Genomic DNA, 23,483 nt, shown 5'->3' on the forward strand with positions numbered 1-23,483 from the left:
CACTGTAACATTGCACAATGCTCCTTTTCAGATAATCATCTAACTCCCTTTTGAAGATTGGCTGGTCAACAGGAAAGAGAGAATGGTCATAAATGGGTCTTTTTCTGTTTGGCAAGATTAACAATTCATGTGCAATAGGGATCAGTGCTGCAGCATTAACCTTTTACAATTTGTATGCACAAAGATGGGTATAAAGAAATTAAGGAGAAAGTGAGGTCTGCAGATGCTGGAGATCAGAGCTGAAAATGTGTTGCTGGTAAAGCACAGCAGGTCAGGCAACATCCAGGGAACAGGAGAATCGACGTTTCGGGCATAAGTCCTTCATCAGGAAATTCCTGATGAAGGGCTTATGCCCGAAGCCTGACCTGCTGTGCTTTACCAGCAACACATTTTCAGCTATAAAGAAAGTAAGTAGAGAAAGGGATGTAAAACAACTACGAAGGGATAAAGATAGGTTAAACAATTCGGCAACTGTATATCAAAGCAAGTCATCTTCCAGTGCAAACAAGTCCTATTACCAAAAGCATTTGGCTGTTACACCAGGGACATGTCAGTAATGAACACGAGACAATTAGTGTACGACTGTATGTATTGGCCAGGGGTGATTAGGATATTCAATGACTTATGATGCAGTGAGGTAAACCAAATGTATCAACTTTAGCAACAAAGTAAAACCTTACATCCAGTTGATGTACATCCACTCCTTGGGAGAATATAGCAACAATATTCATAGATCATTGGGAAGATTATATTTGTGATGGATTAATTTTCTAAATTTGCTATTATTCGTCGATTTAGCAACACATACAGTGTAAGTGTCACTGCCACAATGAGCACTATTTTCAGTTTATTCAGTATCTGGGAACAGTTCGGGCCTGACAAGACTGCAGTTCACTGGCAAATCATTTGCAGAAATGTGCACTAGGTAGATATTAATCCAGATCACATCATCATGCTGTTAACCACACTAAAGGCAAAGATAAATCTCAGTGAGGAAATCTCAGTCTAGGAAGGGGACAAACTGTCTGTGGTTAACCAGGAAAGTAAAGGAAATTGCACCAGGACTTTGGTCAGCTGTGGAAATGGGCTGAGAAATGGCAACTGAAGTGTAATATAGATAAATGTGAAGTTTTGCATTTTGGAAAGTCAAATCAAGGTAGGTGTTTTATGGTGAATGGTGTGGCCTTAAGGAGTGTAGTGGAACAGAGGGACCTTGGCGTTCAGGTGCACGGTTCTCTGAAAGCAGAGTCACAGATAGACAGGGCAGTGAGGAAGGCTTTTGGCACATTGGCCTTCATCAGTCAGGGCATTTAGTATAGAAGTTGGGAAGTTATGTTGCAGTTGCACACTTCGTAGGTAAGGCATCACTTGGAATATTGTGTTCAATTTTGGTCACCTTTGCTATTGAAAGGATGCTATCAAATTGGAAAGAGTGCAAAAGAAATTTACAAGGACGTTGCCAGGGCTCAGCAGTCTGAGCTATGGGAAGAGGTTAGGCAAACTAGGACTTTTTCCTTGGAATGTAAGACACTGAGGGGGGGTGTTATAGAAATGTACAAGATCATGAGAGGCATGTATAGGGTGAATGCACTCAGTCACTTTCCCAGGGTTGGGAAATCAAGGACTAGATGGCATCTGTTTAAGGTTAAAGGAGAAAGAATAAACGGTAACCTGACAGGCAACTCTTTTACATAGAGGGTCATATGCATATAAAATGAGCAGCCAGTGGAAGTGGTTGAGATGGGTACATTAACAACATTTAAAAGGCATTTAGACAAATACATGGATAGAAAAGAATTAGAAGGACATGAATCGAAAAGTGTGGCGCTGGAAAAACACAGCAGGTCAGACAGCATCCAAGGAACTGGAGAGTCAATGTTTCATAGAACATAAAACTGTACAGCACAGTACACATCCTTTGGCCCTCGATGTTGTGCTACCCTTTTATCCTACTCTAAGATCATACTGACCTACATATCTTTCATTGTACTATCTTCCATGTGCCTATTCAAGAGTTGCTTAAATGTCCATCAGGAATGAAGGGCTTATGCCCGAAATGTCAACTGTCTTGCTTCTCAGACATTGTTGACCTGCTGTGCTTTTCCAGTGCCACCCTTTTTGATTCTGATCTCCAGCATCTGCAGTCCTGACTTTCTCTTAGATGGATAGGGCCAAATGAGGGAAATGGAGTTAGTGTGGATGGACATTTTGGTTTGTATGGATTAGTTTGGGCTGACAGGCCTGTCTCTGTGCTGTAGGACTCTATCACTGTATGATAGTATTAGATAAGAAAAACATACAATGTGGCAAAGATTAGTGGTATATCAGAGTATTGGGAAAGCTTTAAAAGCCAACAAAAGATAACCACATAAAAGAGGAAATAAACTGAAGCAAACTAACAAGTAATGTGAAAACAGTTTCTTAAATATATAAAAAGGGAGAACAGGCCAAAATGAACATAGGTCCCTTAGAAAATGAGGTGGGAAAATAATAATGGAGAATCAGGAATGGCAGAGGTGTTGAATAAATACTTTATATCAGTCTTTACAAGCATTCCACAAAATACAAAACAATCAAAGTACTAATAAGGGAGAGAAATAAAAACAAAGACTATCACTTGAGAAAAATTATTGGGGAAATAAATGAGGCTAACAGTCAATAAGATCCCTGAACCTGATGATTCACATCTTAGGATATAAAAAGCAGTAGCTGCAAAGATAGTGGATGCACTGACAGTAATCTTTGATGAATTCTTAGATAATGGAAAAATCCTCTGAAGTTTGAAAACTGCCAATACAACACCCTTATTCATAAACAGATGGAGACAAAAAAACAGGTAGTGGAGTACCACAGGGGTCAGTGCTGGGCCCACAATATTTACAGTACACATTAACTACTTGGATGAGGGAAGTAATTATACTATCGCCAAATTTGTGGATGAAACAAAAGTGGATGGAAAGGCAAGCAGTGAGGATAGCACAAGGAGTCTACAGTGGGAATATAGATAGGTTAAGTGATTGGGCAAAAACTTAGATTGAAAATAATGTGGAAAAATATGAGTTTATGAATTTTAGCATAGAGTCATAGAGATGTACAGCACGGAAACAGCCCTATGATAGTAGTGTTGTCCCAGTCGAATTCATGTTGCTTGTTGTCTGCGTATCACATAGGGCAAGCCAGACAGAGAACAGCCTCCTCCAACCCTGGCAACATCCTTGTAAATCTTTTCTGAACCCTTTCAAGTTTCACAACAACTTTCCAATAGGAAGGAGACCAGAATTGCATACAATATTCCAAAAGTGGCCTAACCAATGTCCTGTACAGCCACAACATGACCTCCCACCTCCTACTCAATACTCTGACCAATAAAGGAAAGCATACCAAACGCCTTCTTCACTATCCTATCTACCTGCAACTTCACTTTCAAAGAACAATGAACCTTCAAGGTCTCTTTGTTCAGCAACACTCCCTAGGACCTCACCATTAAGTGTATAAGTCCTGCTGAGATTTGCATTCCCAAAATGCAGCACTTCATTTTATCTAAATTAAACTCCATCTGCCACTTCTCAGCCCATTGCCCCATCTGATCAAGATCTTGTTGTAAAGCAGGACGAAAAGAAGAGCTGAATATTATTTAAAGGGAGAAAGATTGCAGAAAACCAAAGAACAGAAGGATTTGGAGGTCCCCAAGCAAGAATCATAAAAAGCTGGCATCCAAGGGAAGACAAATGAAGACAAGTGGAATCGAGAATAAAAATGGGGAGCAAATACAGAAGTTGCTGGAAAGGCTCAGCAGATATGGCTGCATCTGTGAAGAGAAATCAGAGTTAACATTTCGGATCTGATGACCCTTCCTCTGAGTTCTGAGGAAGGGTCATTGGACTTGAAACGTTAACTTTCATTTCTCTTCACAAATGTTGTCAGCCCTGCTGAGCTTTTCCAGCAACTTCTGATTTTGTTTCTGATTTACAGCATCCGCAGATCTTTCAATTTTTATAAAAGTAGGGAGGTTTGGTTAAAACTATACAAAGCATTATTCAGTCCACAGCTGGAATAATGTGAACTTTGGCCCCTTTATCTAAAGGAAGGATAGACTCTGGAGGCAGACCAGAGAAGGTTTACTAATTGATCCTTGATATGAAGAGACCTTCTTACAAAGATAGATTGTGTAGTTTGAGCTCGTACTCACTGGAGTTTAGAATAAGAGAGGAGACCTTATGAAACATATAGGATTTGTAGGGAGCTTGACAGGAGAAATAATATTCCCTTGAGGGAGAGTGTGGGATCAGAGGGCATAATCTCAGAACAAGGGGTTGCTCATTTAAGACAGAGATGAGAAATTTCTTCTTTCGGAGGCTAGTGAATCATTGGAATTCTTTCCAACAGTGGGGTACAGAGGCTGGGTGATTAAGTATTTTCATGGCTGAATTAGACAGATTTTTAATCCCGTAGGAAATTGAGGGTTATGAGGATACGGCAGGAAAGTGGAGTTGAGGATTATCAGTTCAGCCATGATCTCATTGAATAGTGGAGCAGACTTGATGGGTCGAATGGCCTACTTCTGTTCCAACGTCTTATGGCCTTATGGTCAATTCATACATGCTGTAATACAGTAAATTTTTATTTTTATCTCACAGATTTAGATTTTGAGGATTAATCTTGAAGAGTACTTACGCCTCATATTGGGTTGGCAGTCCACACTGAGCTCGATATTTACTATAGTATCGATTCTCTAGATCGAGTTTAGTTTCACCAATCAAATCATCTGTTCCAACCATATCATGATCAAATATCGAAACAGTGAGCTCTGTCTCCATCGGAAATGCAACAGTCATTTCAAACACTCTGAGAATATTTAACAACAAAATAATTATTAATAAAGGAATTGAAGATTACCATACACTTTACAGTTGAGAATTAAAGTATTTGCAATTACTTGTATTGAACAGGCAGGTGTGTTCAACTGAAACCAGAATAGCATTAATATCTTAGGGCTCTTCTGGCACAGTGGTACTGTCCCCACCCCTGGACCGGGAGGCCTGAGTTCAAGTCCCACACGCTCTGTGGAGTATATTTCATCTCTGAACAGGCTGATTAGAAAAGTAACCTCTACTAATATCTAAGGTTCCCCATGGGAGACTGATCTCATGGAATACAGGGAGAACTAGCCATTTGGATACAGAACTGGCTCAAAGGTAGAAGACAGAGGGTGGTGGTGGAGGGTTGCTTTTCAGAATGGAGGCCTGTGACCAGTGGAGTGCCACAAGGATCAGTGCTGGGTCCTCTACTTTTTGTCATTTACATAAATGATTTGGATGTGAGCATAAGAGGTACAGTTAGTAAATTTGCAGATGACACCAAAATTGGAGGTGCAGTGGATAGCGAAGAGGGTTACCTCAGATTACAACAGGATCTGGACCAGATGGGCCAATAGGCTGAGAAGTGGCAGATGGAGTTTAATTCAGATAAATGTGAGGCGCTGCATTTTGGGAAAGCAAATCTTAGCAGGACTTATACACTTAATGGTAAGGTCCGAGGGAGTGTTGCTCAACAAAGGGACCTTGGAGTGCAGATTCATAGCTCCTTGAAAGTGGAATCGCAGGTAGATAGGATAGTGAAGAAGGCATTTGGTATGCTTTCCTTTATTAGTCAGAGTATTGAGTACTGGAGTTGGGAGGTCATGTTGCGGCTGTACAGGACATTGGTTAGGCCACTGTTGGAATATTGCGTGCAATTCTGGTCTCCTTCCTATCGGAAAGATGTTGTGAAACTTGATAGGGTTCCGAAAAGATTTACAAGGATGTTGCCAGGATTGGAGAATTTGAGCTATAGGGAGAGGCTGAACAGATTGGGGCTGTTTTCCGTGGAGCGTCGGAGGCTGACGGTTGACCTTATAGAGGTTTACAAAATTATGAGGGGCATGGATAGGATAAATAGACAAAGTGTTTTCCCTGGGATTGGGGAGTCCAAAACTAGAGGGCATAGGTTTAGGGTGAGAGGGGAAAGATATAAAAGAGACCTACGGGGCAACTTTTTCACACAGAGTGCGTATATGAAATGAGCTGCCAGAGGATGTGGTGGAGGCTGGTACAACTGCAACATTTCAGAGGCATTTGGATGGGTATATGAATAGGAAGGGTTTGGAGGGATATGGGCCGGATGCTGGCAGGTGGGACTAGATTGGGTTGGAATATCTGATAGGCATGGACAGGTTGGACCAAAGGGCCTGTTTCCATGCTGTACTTCTCTATGACTCTATCTTAGGGATGACTAAAATTATCTCCATTACTATCTATAAATGCACTCTATTTTATTTTCATTCAGTAGTACTTTTTGGAGTATTTATAATTTGAGATTCATGAAAAGTCAAACTGACAAATTGATCATGTTGTGTCTTTTTAACAGATTGCAGAGATCTTTATTTTCTTTAGAGACAAAAAAAACTGCAGATGCTGGAATCCAAAGTAGACAAGCAGGAGGCTGGGTGAACACAGTAAGCCAGACAGCATTAGGACGAGGAGAAGATTAGATTAGATTAGATTAGATTACAGTGTGGAAACAGGCCCTTCGGCCCAACAAGTCCACACCGTCCTGCCGAAGCGAAACCCATCCATACCCCTACATTTACCCCTTATCTAATACTACAGGCAATTTAGTATGGCCAATTCACCTGGCCCTGCACATCTTTGGATGGTGGGAGGAAACCGGAGCACCCGGAGGAAACCCACGCAGACACGGGGAGAACGTGCAAACTCCACACAGTCAGTCGCCTGAGGCGGGAATTGAACCCGGGTCTCTGGCACTGTGAGGCAGCAGTGCTAACCACTGTGCCACCATGCCGCCCACGGTGGCATAGTGTAGACGTTTCAAGTGTAACCCCTCTTCAGGATGGATGTGGATGTAGGGGGAGCTGCAGATAAAAGGGGTGGAAGGGGCAGTGTGGTAAAGTGGGGATAGGTTAGTGTTCTTGGCCATAAACATAGGTTTATCTATGGAGCTGCTTCTAGAGAGGTCAAAAACTCAATTGTTAGACTCTCATAATAAAGACTTTGAAATGCATCCCTTTCCTTGGGAAGACAAGGTACAGAACAGGTCATTTCCTCTTGGACAGCAAGTGACAGATTTGTACGTCAAGCACCTTAATGGCTGACTAGACTGCCTGAGGTTATTCTGAACAGATTAGCGTTGCCAACCAATATCAGTGACTAATCCTTACAAGTGATTTATTTTCCTAAATGTTTTGTCCCTAATCAGTCTGTTTTCATACACCTGTACTTTGTGTTTTTTTCCATTTTCATGTTGTCTGTTGTAGAAGCCATTTTAAGGCCCTTTCTTTAACTGAGCTACTACTATGGTAAGAAATTCTGGACAGAGAAACCCCATAACCTATGACAAAACAACGTCATTTCGATCCAGGTTCCAGAATTTTAGTATATTAGCTTTGATAGTTACAGAATTGCACTAATACTCACTCTCCAAAGACAGGATTCAGTTGTTTGGGGATGTACCGGTCCTTACTATCCTGGACTTGTTCACCAACTTTAATAACGATATATGGATCGGATTTTCCATTCAAGTCAGTGGGAGCAAGATTAGTTGCCTTGGTTAAAAAAAAGTTTTAGTTTGGAAAATCACAAAAGTTTACCAAAAACTGTAATTAACACAGATACTTTCGGATGGTTTCAAGTGTAGGGGGGCTGCTTCCTGGGAATTCCTTTGGAGTATGCTATGATGGGGAATCCACAGAATCCCACACTGGAATCATGGCTATCTGGCAAGTGGAAAGTCCAGGCCAAATTCTCAGGATTATATTTATTTATGTTGTGGTTCTGTTCGCCGAGCTGGAAGTTTTTGTTGCAAACGTTTCGTCCCCTGGCTAGGCGACATCATCAGTGCTTGGGAGCCTCCTGCGAAGCACTTCTTTGATGTTTCCTCCGGTGTTTATAGTGGTCTGTCCCTGCCGCTTCCGGTTGTCAGTTTCAGCTGTCCGCTGTAGTGGTTGGTATATTGGGTCCAGGTCGATGTGTTTGTTGATGGAGTTTGTGGATGAATGCCATGCCTCTAGGAATTCCCTGGCTGTTCTCTGTCTGGCTTGCCCTATGTGACACGCAGACAACAAGCAACATGAATTCGACTGGGACAACACTACTATCATAGGGCAAGCCAAACAAAGAACAGCCAGGGAATTCCTAGAAGCATGGCACTCATCCACAAACTCCATCAACAAACACATCGACCTGGACCCAATATACCAACTACTACAGCGGACAGCTGAAACTGACAACTGGAAGCGGCAGGGACAGACCACTATAAACACCGGAGGAAACATCAAAGAAGCGCTTCGCAGGAGGCTCCCAAGCACTGATGATGTCGCCTAGCCAGGGGACGAAACATTTGCAACAAAAACTTCCAGCTCGGCGAACAGAACCACAACAACGAGCACCCGAGCTACAAATCTTCGCACAAACTTTGAATATTTATTTATTGTAGATTTGCAATAAGATTTCAACTCTTGGTACTGTGGACAACATTTATTGGAAATGATGGTGGCTTTACCCACTGGGAAGAGTCTTGCATCACATCTTTCAGGAAAAGCAAATTGTAGTCCATACCACTGGACTGTGGCTTCCCCAGGATCGAAATCCCCAGGAAAAGAAGTTCCTTGCCAAGGACTGCTGACCACTTAGCTGTGCTTTTATATCTTTATTCATTCACAGGATGAGGGTAGCACTGGCTGGGCCAGCATTTTTTATTAGGTAAAAACAATGACTGCAGATGCTGGAAACCAGATTCTGGATCAGTGGTGCTGGAAGAGCACAGCAATTCAGGCAGCATCCGAGGACAGGCAAAATCGACATTTCGGGCAAAAGCCCTTCGTCAGGAATAAAGGCAGAGAGCCTGAAGCGTGGAGAGATAAGCTAGAGGAGGGTGGGGGTGGGGAGAGAGTGGCATATAGTACAATAGGTCAGTGGGGAAGGAGATGAAGGTGATAGGTCAGGGAGGAGAGGGTGGAGTGGATAGGTGGAAAAGGAGCTGGGCAGGTCGGACAAGTCCGGACAGGTCAGGGGATCGAGTTGCTGGAGGTTAGAAGCTAGGATGAGGTGGGGGAAGGGGAAATGAGGAAACTGTTGAAATCCACATTGATGCCCTGGGGTTGAAGTGTTCCGAGCCGGAAGATGAGGCGTTCTTCCTCCAGGCGTCTGGTGGTGAGGGAGCGGCGGTGGAGGAGGCCCAGCACCTCCATATCCTCGGCAGAGTGGGAGGGGGAGTTGAAATGTTGAGCCACTGGGCGATTTGGTTGATTGGTGCGGGTGTCTCGGAGATGTTCCCTAAAGCGCTCTGCTAGGAGGCGCCCAGTCTCCCCAATGTAGAGGAGACCGCATCGGGAGCAACGGATACAATAGATGCCTCCCCACCCCTCTCCGCCTTCCGCAAAGACCGTTCCCTCCGTGACTACCTAGTCAGGTCCACGCCCCCCTACGACCCACCCTCCCATCCTGGCACTTTCCCCTGCCACCGCAGGAACTGTAAAACCTGCGCCCACACCTCCTCCCTCACCTCTATCCAAGGCCCCAAAGGAGCTTTCCACATCCATCAAAGTTTTACCTGCACATCCACTAATATCATCTATTGTATCCGTTGCTCCCGATGCGGTATCCTCTACATTGGGGAGACTGGGCGCCTCCTAGCAGAGCGCTTTAGGGAACATTTCCGAGACACCCGCACCAATCAACCAAATTGCCCAGTGGCTCAACATTTCAACTCCCCCTCCCACTCTGCCGAGGATATGGAGGTGCTGGGCCTTCTCCACCGCCGCTCCCTCACCACCAGACGCCTGGAGGAAGAACACCTCATCTTCTGCCTCGGAACACTTCAACCCCAGGGCATCAATGTGGATTTCAACAGTTTCCTCATTTCCCCTTCCCCCACCTCATCCTAGCTTCTAACCTCCAGCAACTCGATCCCCTGACCTGTCCGGACTTGTCCGACCTGCCCAGCTCCTTTTCCACCTATCCACTCCACCCTCTCCTCCCTGACCTATCACCTTCATCTCCTTCCCCACTGACCTATTGTACTCTATGCCACTCTCTCCCCACCCCCACCCTCCTCTAGCTTATCTCTCCACGCTTCAGGCTCTCTGCCTTTATTCCTGATGAAGGGCTTTTGCCCGAAACGTCGATTTTGCCTGTCCTCGGATGCTGCCTGAATTGCTGTGCTCTTCCAGCACCACTGATCCAGCATTTTTTATTGCCCATCCCTAATTGACAGTTAAGAGTAAACCAGATTGCTGAGGGTCTGGAGTCACATGTATGCTAGACCGGGTGAGGATGACAGATTTCCTTCCCTAAAGGACAGTAGTATCAGCAGCTCCACCCAAGGAGGTGATGTGTACCATAGTATGATACCAGCCTGAGGTTTTGTATCATCACTGGATCCCAAGGCCAGAGATGAGGGAAGGTAGGGTAGATCTTGGGGTTAAGAGTAACAGGGGTAGTAGAAGAAGGAGTTGGAAGGTGGTGGCTCAATCAGACTCTGAGTACCATTGAATCAGAAGGCCCTTCTCCCAAAAACATGCAGTGCTGATGAGGTACATATTTTGAATTTCCATGTGGTAAGCACCCTACTGACACTGAGATAATAGTGCACAGGTGAGTCACAGACATGGGTATAAAATTAATCAGGGTGCCCACCTAACCACCCTCCTATTCAATTAAACTAGCCCTGTTACCAAACACACCAAATGGAAAGCCATTAAACTCCACCCTTTCCTTCTTTAGGCTTCTTGGGAAAATAAATATATTCAGAATTAGATTAAAAAGACTCTATTTCATTAGCCTAACACATTACATTGTGGCCATGCAAATTTGTAAAATCTAGTGAGAAGTTATACTCACTTTCACCACATAAACCCTGACAAGAACTTTGATTGGTCTGTTCTTTGGGATACCCTGGGATATCTTAAAGTTAGCTTCCACTTCATCATTTGGGTAGATTAGGAAGGAACCCTAAATAAAAAAAAGACAAAATTAGATCAATCCAAGGGTGCCCCAACTTGAGCTCCCACCCATCCCTACCACTCTGATACCCCTGGAACTCAAAGTCCCAAGCCCCAACCAAGAAACTCCAGTCTTTGTTTCTTTACTCTTTCCAGGGTTGTGGCCGGTGCAACATTTATTGCCCATCCCTAATTGCCCTCAAAATGAGTGGCTTGCCTGACCATTTCAGAGGACAGTTAAGTGACAGATACATTGCTGTGGGTCTGGAACCACATGTAGGGCAGATTAGCAGATTTTATTATCAAAAGTACATTAGTTAGCAGTTAGGTTTTTAGCAATTGATGATAGTTTCATGGTCATCATCAATGAATCTATATAATTTATAATTCCAGACATAATGAATTGAATTTGAATTCCCTGACCCACCATGGTAGGATTGAACACATGTTTTCAAAGCATTAGTCTAGGATTCTGAATGACTAGTCAAGTGTAATCACCACAGTACCACTATTTCTCCATAATTTCCCATATTCTTATCGCATTTCTTCAGCTACCTTATTCGAGGTAACAAATTTTGTAACAATTCAAATCACTACGAGGCAGTAAGTTGGAAGAAGTTTAGGTGTAGTAATTGATTGAAAAGATTGTATGAGGTTTCCAGTTCATGAATGGGCAGAGAATGGCAGTATGCTGGATAAGCGGGGAGAAAGTGTGGGATGGAGAGCTTGTTGCCTTCCTGATTCTCCCTGATCAGGTCATAGCTACGGATTATCAAGGACAGTCTATCCATTCCCAGGTCAACACGGGCCAACACTGGTTCTGAACTTGTTAATTAAGGGCTACTTAAGGACATCAGCTGTGGTGTGTTGATTGCCACATTGCGCTGATGGTCTCCCTGTGGGTTCAGGATAGAGTTATCTCCTGACAAGTCACTGTGAGGCCTATGGACAATTTCCATTCGCACCTTTGCACGAAAGCCCCATACTGTTAAAAGAAATGCCGCTGCCCCTTTCCTGTACCCTGCTGGAAGCTGCCTTTCTCCATTGAGCCCACTTAACCCACCTCACTTCTAGGGTCTCTAACAAAATTGCTGCTTAGGAACATCAAGTCATCTGCCGTGCCAGGAATGGCCATCATTCCCTATGATGCTGCTGGGACTGAAGAGTTGTCCACCTACTTATTGGCTGATAGCTCTTGGAGGAGGAACCTTAGACTTCAAAGGCACATAAACAGTGAACGAGCTGCGTGATTGTCAGGGATTCCAAAACTCACCATGGTGGAGTTTCCATCAGCCTTACAGGTGGAGCAATCACTCCAGACATCATATTAAGCTGGTAGAATCATTAAAGCACAGATGATGGGTACTCATCTTATAAAGTCCATGTTCTTTCTCTGTAGAGGATTCTATTCAGTCCCATTCCCTCTGCTCCATCCCTGCAATCCTGCAAGTCAACTTGTCCTAATGTTATTGAGTCCTGAAGCTCAACCAAGCATTTATAACAAGGCAATCTGAAGAAACAGATATTTGGCCATCTGTTTCTTTTGATACAGTTCACAGATAGCCTCATTATAAATGCTTAACTAAGCTCCAAACTCGATAATGAAAATATCAACAACTGCTTTGGTCATTAAGAAGGCAGATGTCCTTCATTGCTAAAGGGTTCTAACTTAAATGCAAAGAAGTTATGTTGCAGCTGCATAGGGTGCTGGTAAGGCCACACCTGGAGTACTGTGTGCAGTTTGGTCTCCTTACTTGAGAAAAGATGTACTGGCACTGCAGGGGGTGCAGAGGAGATTCACTAGGCTGACTCAAGAGTTGAGGGGGTTGGCTTATGAGGAGAGACTGAGTAGACTGGGACTGTATTCACTGGAATTTAGAAGAATGGGGGGATCTTCCAAATCAGATAAAATAATGAAGGGAATAGATTGGATAGAAACAGAAAGGATGGTTCCATTAGAACAAGGGGGCATGGCCTCAAAATTAAGGGGAGCAGGTTAGGACTGAATTGAGAAGGAACTTCTTCATCCAGAAGGTTGTGAATCTATGGAATTCCCTGCCCAGTGAAGTTGTGGACGCTTCCTCGGTAAGTTTTTAAAGAGAAGATGGATAATTTTTTGATCAGTAAAGGAATTGAGGAATATGGTGACAGGACGGGTAAGTGGAATGAGATCACGAAAAGATCAGCCGTGATCTTATTGAATGGTGGAGCAGGCTTGAAGGGCCAGACGGCCTACTCCTGCTCCTAGTTCTTATGTTTGTTTTTTGCTAGTTGAAGTGGACTGTTCACTTTGATTGGTTGATACCTTAATGCGATTACAATAAATTATTATTTTATTGAAATGTGTTTTAAAATGTCTATATATTTTTGGATAAGATGAATAGGTGTGAAAGGAGGTAAGGCTTTGTTGTACTGGTTCTGTCTGATGTACAATTTTAAGGTTGTAAAAGGAGCAGTTATTTTCAAAGATGATTTTAGATTGTCTGTTTATTTTTAAGTATATTTCAAGACTTGCCATTTTTTATTACATGGTTCATAGTGCACACTAGCTGGGTGGGCTTTGAGGGTGGAGGACAGACCATGGAAGAGGCATGTGAAGGTGTGATGGGTACATGGGTAATATATTTTAATGTACCTTTGAAAAAATTCCTGAGTCTTGACTAAGGTTCACGATCCCTAAGAGGGGTCCTAAACCACCTGTTCTCTGGACTCTGAAAATGTGTTTTTTGTTGGGGAAATGAGATGACACCCTTGAGACAGAACCAACCAAATTGGGAGTATAGGTCATAGGTTCACAGCCTGCACCTTTATCCCATACAGATGAAAACTGCCATCACAAGGAATGGGAGCAGAAATCCTGGAATAGAATTCTGCCTGCTATTTTTAAAGGCCCTTGGAGTTGGCTCAATCCTGGGAAAATACAAACAATAGCCTCAAAATAAAAGGACTGTCACTTCAGACTGAGACAAGGAGAATTTTTTTTCACTGAGGCTTGTGAATCTCTGAAATTCTTACCTCAGAGAGTAGTTGATGTTCAGGAACTGAGTATATTCAAGGTTGAGACTAATGCATTGTTGGACTAGGTAATCTAGGGATTTAAGAATTGGTAAGGAGAGCAGAGCTAGGGTCAAGAATCAGCCACAAATACCAGATCAGACTTGACAAAACAAATGCCCGATGCCTGCTCCTATTCCTTTTGGCTTAATTGTTACATAAAACCTATTTGATGGTGAAGAGTAGGATTTGAGTTTTATCTTCATGCACTTTATCATTGCTTTTGCCACAGAGATACACATAACAAACATGGCCATACCAATGCAGCAATCACGTGATTCCTCACTTATAGCCAGGGCCTGAGCACAATCACTAAATTACTAAACAATTCACAAAGCTGACCTTGTATTTGCCCATACTTCGATCATCAACTTTATCTCCAAATTCATTTTCATTGGCTTTACCCCGGTACAGAGGGAAGATATAGAGCCAATCTTCAAAGTTAAAGAATTCTGTCTCCAGTTCCATGTTGAAAATCTGCAACAATATAGAAGGAATTGTTTACATTCACTGCAATGTAGAAAAGTCTGGATAGGTGAAGAGTTCTTGGGGTTAATAAAATTGAGTTGAATAATCATCATAAGGTTATAGTCATGAACTACAATCTCTGTAAACTTTGAGGCTATATTGCAAGTGCTAATGCAACCAAATTCAAGCTAAATTAAATATAGAACATAGAACAGCGCAGCACCGTACAGGCCCCTCAGCCCTTGATGTGGTGGAGGATTGGCATTGGTAATCAAGGATAGTATCACAGCTGCAGAAATGGAGGCCATTGAGGAGGGTTTGTCTTCCGAGTCAATATGGGTGGAAGTCAGAAATAGGAAAGGAGCCGTCACCTTATTGGGAGTTTTCTACAGTTCCCCAATAGCAACAGAGACATGGAGGAGCAGATTGGGAGGTAGGTTTTGGAAAGGTACAGAAGTACCAGTTGTTGTCATGGGTGACGTTGACTTCCCTAATATTGATTGGAACTTCCTTAGTTCAAATAGTTTGGATGGAGCAGATTTTGTCAGGTGTGTTCAGGAAGGATTCCTGTTGCAATATGTAGATAGGCCGACTACAGAGGAGGCCATAGTGGATTTGGTGCTTGGCAACAAACCATGCCAGGTGTCAGATCGCTCAGTGGGAGAGCATTTTGGTGATAGTGATCACAATTCCATATCTTCATTATAATCATGGAGACGGATAGGAGCAGACAGTATGGGAAAGTATTTAATTGGGAAATTACAATGCTATTAGGCAGGAACTGTGGAACATAAATTGGGAACAGACGTCCTCAGGGAAATATACAACAGAAATGTGGAGGTTGTTTAGGATGTCCAACATAAAGGGGCATAATTTTAAAGTGATTGTTGGAAGGTTTAGGGGAGATGTCAGAGGGAGAGTGGTGCATCGAATGCACTGCCAGCAGTGGTAGTAGAGTCAGATACATTAGGGACATTTAAGCGACTCTTGGATAGGCACATGGATGATAGCAAAATGAAGGGTATGTAGGTTAGTTTTTTCTTAGAATAGGATAAAAGGTCAGAACAACATCGAAGGCCGAAGGGCTTCTGCTGTGCTGTACTGTTCTATGTTTGAAATCAATAGGTGTTTGGAGAATAACTACAGAAAGGTTATGGAGATGGGGCAGGAAAAAAGGCACTCAGGAGACGATCAACAATGATCTCGAATGGTTGGGTAGGCTCAATGAGCTGAATAATCCAACTGTTAGAACATAGAACAGTACAGCACAGTACAGGCCTTCGGCCCACGATGTTGTGCCGAGCATTTATCCTAATCTCAGATCAACCAAACTTACATACCCCTCAGGAAAAAGTGATGTCTGCAGATGCTGGAGATCAGAGCTGAAAATATGTTGCTGGAAAAGCGCAACAGGTCAGGCAGCATCCAGGGAACAGGAGAATCGACGTTTCGGGTCGGAGGTTTCCTGAAGAAGGGCTTATGCCCGAAATGTCGATTCTTACATACCCCTCAGTTTACTGCCGTCCATGTGCTTGTCCACAATCGCTTAAATGTCCCTAATGTCTCTGACTCTACTATCACTGCTGGCAGTGCATTCCACACGCCCACCACTTTCTGCATAAAGAACCTAGCTCTGACATCTCCCCTATATCTTCCTCCAATTATCTTAAAATTAGACCCCTCGTGACAGTCATTTCTGCCCTGGGGAAAAGTCTCTGGCTATCTTATCAAATGCCCTACTGAAATCCATACACACCACATCCACTGCTTGACTTTCATCAACTTGTTTCATCACATCCTCAAAGAACTCAATAAGGCTTATGAGGCACGACCTGTCCCTGATAAAGCCATGTTGACTAGCTTTAATCAAACTACGTTTTTTTCCAAATAGTCATAAATCCTACCTCTCAAAATCCTTTCCAGTACCTTGCTTATCACAGATGTAGAACTGACTGGTCTGTAATTCCCAGGGATTTCTCTATTCCCTTTCTTGAACAGAGGAACAACATTCACCTCTTTCCAATCATCCGGTACTACTCCCGCGGAGAGTGAGGATGAAAATATCATTGCCAGAGGCGATATTCCTTTCTTTTAATGAATAACGTAAATGAGGGGAGCAAAGGCACCTGTAGCTATGTTTGCTGATGATACAAAGATATATAGGAAAATGAAGAGGTCATAAGGATGCACACCGATATAAATAGGTTGAGTGATTGTGCAAAAATATGGTGGATGAAGGTGATATGTTGGAAAATGTGAAATTGTTCACTTTGGCGGGAAGAATAAAAAAGTAGACTATTACTTAAACGCAGAATTCCAAGGTTCATGGGATAAGGATGCTCTAGTGCAAATATTATTATGCAGGAACAAGTTGAAATTACGAAAATTAATCAAATACTGTTTTTTGTTAGAACAGGAATCAGATATGAAATTTACGATGCTATGCTTCACTTATTTGGGTAATCATGAAACAGTATGAAGTAAAATGATGGTTCGGTGAAGTTGATTTACCTGAAATGTTGCTATGGTTTTCTTGGTTGTTGTGGTCACCTGCTCATCTGTCCTATTGGCTTCTTCTTCTATCTCATCAAATGTTGGCATATTAAGATGAGTAACATCTGTAAAATTCAGAACAGAATGAATGCCGATAGTTATCTCACTAAATCTCTGAATAATATTCCTAATTTTAGGTCTCAGAAATGAATTTTTGGCTAGCATTTTATATCAAAATTTCCTTGTAAAGGTGGAGCTACTGTATTCAACAAACCTATTCCTTCCGTACAGAAGCATGTCATAAAGTTGAAACAAAAACAGAAATTTCTGGAGAAACTCAGCAGATCTAGCAGCAACTGTGGAGAGAAAGCAGAGTTAATGTTTCAAGTCCAATGACACTTCTTCAGAACCGATTTCAGCTAGGAAAAGATTGGTATACATGTTGAAGGTTGGGTGTGGTGGGGTGGGGTGGGGGCAGGGTAGGTAAAGGTAGGTAATGATAGGTAGAGATGGAGCACAGAGAAAGAGAATAGCAGTTGGGCAGTCAAAGGGATGGATAATTGTGGGCCAGGAGTAAGAATAGGAGTAATAGTGACCATTAATGGGTGAAAATGGATTGGCTGCGATGAAAGGAACCCATGTGATGACAAGTTGTGAGTGGACAAAGGAAATATTCATGCCTAAAATTATTGAGCTCAATGGTGAGTCCTGAAGGCTGCAAGGTCATCAAGCAGAAAACAAGATGCTGTTCCTCCAGCTCATGTTGAGCCTTGCACTCCTCAGCACAAGCTGGAAGAACAGCATCTCATATTTAGTGATGGGCTTTCTAATGGGGGTGGTGGTGATGGAGTGGAAGAAATGGAGACCTGAAGAGAATGCTTAGTGAAGTCACAAATGGGTGGAAAACATGCCTTCATGTGTCAGCTTCTAACTAGTGCAGGAGGATATAGGACCAGCTATTTTCAATCCATATCAAATAGTTAGATGAATGGAATGAATGCAATTCATTTATTTGCTGTCAATACAAAGCTAGGTGCAGAGGTTCGGGAGAAAAGAGGGGAATAAAAAACAAAGAACATTACAGTGCAGGAACAGGTCCTTTGGTCCTCCAGGCCTGCGCCAATCCATATCTTCTATCTAAATTTGCCATTTATTTTCTAAGGATCTGTATCCCTTTGCTCCCTGCCCATTCATGTATCTGTCTAGATACACCTTAAATTATGCTATCATTCTCACCCCTGCTACCTCTGCTGGCAACGCATTCCAGGCACCCACCACACTCTGTGTGAAGAACTTTACACATATATCTCCCTTTTCCCCTCTCACTTTGAACTTGTGCCCTTAGAAATTAAGTCCTCCACTTTGGGAAAAAGTTTCTTGCTATCCACCCTGTCTACACCCCTCATGATTTTGTAAACCTCAATCAGGTCCCCCCCAACCTCCTTCTTTCCAATGAAAATAATCCTAATCTACTCAACTTCTCCTCATAGCTAGCACCCTCCATACCAGACAGCATCCTGGTGAACCTCCTCTGCACCCTCTCCAAAGCATCCACATACTTTTTGTAATGTGGCTACCACAACTGTATACAGTATTCCAAACGTGGCCGAACCAAAGTCTTCTACAACTGTAACATGACCTGCCAACTCTTGTACTCAATACCCCATCTGATGAAGGAAAGCACGTTTTATCCCTTCTTGACCACTCTACTGACCTGTGTTGCCACCTTAAGGAAACAATAGGCCTGAACACCCATGTCTCTCTGTACATCAATTTTCCCCAGGACTTTTCCATTTACTGTATAGTTCTGGAATTGCATCTTCCAAAAAACATCATCTCGCATTTGTCCGGATCGAACTCCGTCTGCCATTTCTCTGCCCAACTCTCCAATCGATCTATATTCTGCTGTATTCTCTGTCAGTCCCCTTCATTATCTGCTACTCCAACAATCTAAGTGTCATTTTCAAATTTGCTAATGAGGCAAGCTAAACCTTCCTTCAAATCATTTATGTATATCATGAACAACAGTGGTCCCAGCACGGCTCCTTGTGGGACACCACTGGTCACAGGTCTCCATTTTGAGAAGCTCCCTTCCACTGCTACTCTCTGTCTCCTGTTGCCCAGCCAGTTCTCTATCCATCTAGCTAGGACACCCTGGACCCCATGCTTCATCTACTTCATCATCTTACTATGGAGAACCTTATCATATGCCTTACTAAAGTCCATGTATATGACATCTACATTCCTTCTCTCATCAATCAACTTTGTCATCCCTTCAAAGAATTCTATTAGGTATGTAAGACATGACCTTCCCTGCACAAAACCATGTTGCCTTTCACTGATAAGCCCATTTTCTTCCAAATCGGTATATATCCTATGCCTTAGTATCTTCTCCAGTAGCTTCCCTACCATTGATGTTGGGCTTACAGGTCTGTAATTACCTCGATTATCCCTGTTACCCTTCTTAAACAAGGGGACAACATTAGCAATTCTCCAGTCCTCTGTGACCTCCCCTGTGTTCAAGGATGCTGCAAAGATATCTGTTAAAGCTCCAGATATTTACTCTCTCACTTCCCTCACTTCAAATAGCTGCTCCCAATTTATAGTCCCCAGCTCCTGCCGAATTTTGGTAGAGTTGGCCATCCCCCAATTTAGCACTCTTCCTTTAGGAGAAAGTGAGGTCTGCAGATGCTGGAGATCAGAGCTGGAAATGTGTTGCTGGAAAAGCGCAGCAGGTCAGGCAGCATCCAGGGAACAGGAGAATCGACGTTTCGGGCATAAGCCCTTCTTCAGGAAGAAGAACGACTCTTCCTTTAGGACCATTCTTGTCTTTGTCCATGAGTATTCTATGAGTATTCCATGAGTATTGTCCATGAGTGTGAAGAGGTCACAGATAGGAACCTAGACAGATAAATGATTGGACAAGAAGTTGGCACATAGATTATAACACTACATGCAGAAGGCTGTGAGTCTTTGGAATTCTCTATTCCAGAGAGCTGTGGTGCTCAGTATTTGAGTGTTTTTAAGTCAAAAATTGACAGATGTTTGGCTATTAAGGGAATCAATGACAAATGGTATAACGTGGGAAGGTGAAATTGATGCAGCTGATCAATCAGGATCTGTATGAATGACAGAGCAGGCTTGAGGGGCTGAATGGCCTACTCTTGTTGCTTGGTAATAACTCGCCTTGTTCATTAGCTTCTTCTTCTTTATGTTCTTTTTCCTGAAAAACAGAGTAATTCCCGATATTATTCTGTTTGTATTTTATCCATATCTTTCAGCAATCATGGAATTGTAACTCTTCCTCCACAATCTGCAAAGTCTTTTCAACTTTACACTCATTGAACTTTTGCACCCCAGGCTGGCACTCTCAGGTCATTTTCAATGCACGTATCTCAGGTCAAAGGTCACAAACCTGCTGGATTACAATGTTTCCTTTTCCCAGACTTGGTAAATGACCTGTGAAGGGTTTAAGGACAAATTCAAGCAAAAACCTAGAGTCTAAGGGCACAGCATCCACTGATTGGACAAAGCAAGTGTATATACAAAATGCCAAAGCCTGGAATATTAGGGATGCCCTCGTGTAAATGGAGGAGTTTATCAAGAAAAGGAGACGTGCAGGAATTTTCTGAAAACAGGGCATTTATAACAGCTTTTAAAGTGATGTATAGTGTGTCTGAGAAGAGGGAATTGCTTACAGCATTCGCTATCATGAGGAGCAAGAAAACAGTTAATGGTAAAAGGATTGGGGAAATTTTAGCTCAGCCTCATTGACAGGGTGATGGTGACTGGGGCATAGTGAATATGCTGCTAATTAAGCTCCAACAGTCCTTGAGTTGCTCCATTAGTGCAAGTTGATCAGTCACCAACATAGAACATAGAACATTATAGCTCACTACAGGCCCTTCGGCCCTCGATGTTACACCAACCTGTGAAACCAATCTGAAGCCCTTCTAACCTACACTATTCCATTGTCATCCATATGTTTATCCAATGACCATTTAAATGCCCTTAAAGTTTACAAGTCTACCATTGTTGCAGGCAAAGCATTTCACACCCTTACTACTCTCTGAGTAAAGAACCTACTTCTGACATCTGTCCTATATCTATCACCCTTCAGTTTAAAGCTATGGCCCCTCTTGCTAGCCATCACCATCCGAGGAAAAAGACTCTCACTATCCACCCTATCTAACCCTCTGATCATCTTGTATGTCTCTATTAAGTCACCTCTCAACCACCTTCTCTCCAACGAACACAGCCTCAAGTCCCTCAGCCTTTTCTCATAAGACCTTCTCTCCATACCAGGCAACATCTTAGTAAATCTCTCTGAACTCTTTCCAAAGCTTCCACATCCTTCCTATAATGCAGTGACCAGAACTGTATGCAATACTCCAGGTGCAGAGTTTTGTACAGCTGCAATATGATCTCATGGATCTGAAATTCAATCCCTCTACCAATAAAATCTAACACACTGTACACCTTCTTAACAACCCTATCAACATGGGTGGCAACTTTCAAGAATGCACATGAACACCAAGATCTCTTGGCTCATCCACACTACTAAGAATCTTACCATTAGCCCGGTACTCTGTATTCCTGTTACTCCTGCCAAAGTGAATCACCTCACTCTTTTCCACATTAAACTCCATTTGCCACCTCTCAGCCCATCTCTGCAGCTTATTTATGTCCCTCTGTAACCTGCAACATCCTTCCGCACTGTCCACAACTCCACAAACTTTAGTGTCATCTGCAAATTTAGTAACCCATCCACTACGCCCTCAACCAGGTCATTTATAAAAAGTAACAAACACAACACAACACTTCCTCCCTCCTTATGCCAATCTGACCTAAAACAAATCCTTGTGGTACACCACTAGTAACCGAACTCCAGGGTGAGCATTTTCCATCAACCACCACCCTCTGTCTTCTTACAACTAGCCAATTTCTTATCCAAATCACTAAAGCACCCTCAATCCCATGCCTCTGTATTTTCTGCAATAGCCTACCATGAGGAACCTTATCAAACGCTTTACTGAAATCCATATACAAGGGAACCTCAATTATCTGAACCTGATGGGCGGGCAGTATTTCATTCGGATAATCAATTATTCGGTTAATCGATTAAATGCCCTTCCTCTGGGGCTCGGAGTTTTTAAAGTCTGCTCCTCGTTCAGGAGACTGCAGCAGCACATAGCGCATGAGACTCTGCCCCCAATCCTGTGCAAGACCTCCCCCCGCCCCCACCCCCAATCCTGTGCAACACCTCCCCCCACCCTCAACACCCCACCCCAACCCCATGCAACACCTCCCCCGCCCCAACACCGCCCCCACCCCCAACCCCGTGCAACACCTCCCCCACCCCAACACCGCCCCCGACCCCAACCCCAACCCTGTGCAACACCTCCCCCACCCCAACACCGCCCCCGACCCCAACCCCAACCCTGTGCAACACCTCCCCTCACCCCCAACACCACCACCCCACCCCAACCCCAACCCCGTGCAACACCTCCCCCGCCCCAACACCGCCCCCGACCCCAACCCTGTGCAACACCTCCCCTGCCCCCAACACCGCTCCCGACCCCAACCCTGTGCAACACCTCCCCTGCCCCCAACACCGCCCCCGACCCCAACCCTGTGCAACACCTCCCCTGCCCCCAACACCGCTCCCGACCCCAACCCTGTGCAACACCTCCCCTGCCCCCAACACCGCCCCCGACCCCAACCCTGTGCAACACCTCCCCTGCCCCCAACACCGCTCCCGACCCCAACCCTGTGCAACACCTCCCCTGCCCCCAACACCGCTCCCGACCCCAACCCTGTGCAACACTTCCCCTGCCCCCAACACCGCCCCCGACCCCAACCCTGTGCAACACCTCCCCTGCCCCCAACACCGCCCCCGACCCCAACCCTGTGCAACACCTCCTCTAATTTGTATTCCTTTTTTTTTAAATGAACTCAAAAGTAATCCATTTATGAAAAAACAAAATTCATTTCTAAAAATTGGTGGCAAATTGGTTAACACACACTAAAACCTGGAATTAGAACTATATATCCTTTTAATTCCAACACAAACACACTCATACAATACAAAAAAACAGCAAGGCTCTGTAGAGATGATATTTTAAAGAAAGAGAAAAAGGAAAAGAAATCCCGTGCAAGACCTCCCCCCGCCCCCACCCCCAGACTATTTTGGTCAATGGTCTGAAAAACAAAAGAGAGAATGTGATGAATTCTCACAATCCATCAGGTTTCTCATCAAGAAACCAAACTGCTGATAAACGTGGACTGAAAAAAAGATTTCTAAATGCGTTTCAGTTCAGATGGAAATCAGGTTAACTCCAAATCTTTTGGAAGTGGTCAGTTCAGGTATTCATGGTGTACAACGTAGACAAAATACTGGGATGTGGAAATGTTATCAGGTTCCCATTTACTTCAAATGAGAGACAGAGAGTGAAGAAGAGCCTTGCAGCTT

At 43.5% G+C, this 23,483-nt stretch overlaps 1 protein-coding gene across 2 annotated transcripts in view; it reads right to left on the minus strand.

Moving 5' to 3' along the window:
- The window catches only part of fer1l4 (fer-1 like family member 4), a 368,573-nt gene that overhangs the window by 110,436 nt on the left and 234,654 nt on the right, over positions 1-23,483 (minus strand). For both annotated transcript variants that reach the window (XM_087994630.1, XM_087994631.1), the window contains exons 32-37: positions 20,198-20,234; positions 17,030-17,136; positions 14,393-14,527; positions 10,896-11,006; positions 7,473-7,600; positions 4,675-4,845 (exon numbers count right to left, since the gene is read on the minus strand). In XM_087994630.1, the coding sequence (XP_087850756.1) occupies positions 4,675-4,845; positions 7,473-7,600; positions 10,896-11,006; positions 14,393-14,527; positions 17,030-17,136; positions 20,198-20,234 (689 nt within the window). The remainder of the gene's footprint in view (positions 1-4,674; positions 4,846-7,472; positions 7,601-10,895; positions 11,007-14,392; positions 14,528-17,029; positions 17,137-20,197; positions 20,235-23,483) is intronic.

The sequence above is a fragment of the Chiloscyllium plagiosum genome, unplaced genomic scaffold (assembly GCF_037043375.1).
Source record: "Chiloscyllium plagiosum isolate Xiang-an unplaced genomic scaffold, Cpla_swu_hap1 HiC_scaffold_15, whole genome shotgun sequence".
Classification (NCBI taxonomy): Eukaryota; Metazoa; Chordata; class Chondrichthyes; order Orectolobiformes; family Hemiscylliidae; genus Chiloscyllium; species Chiloscyllium plagiosum.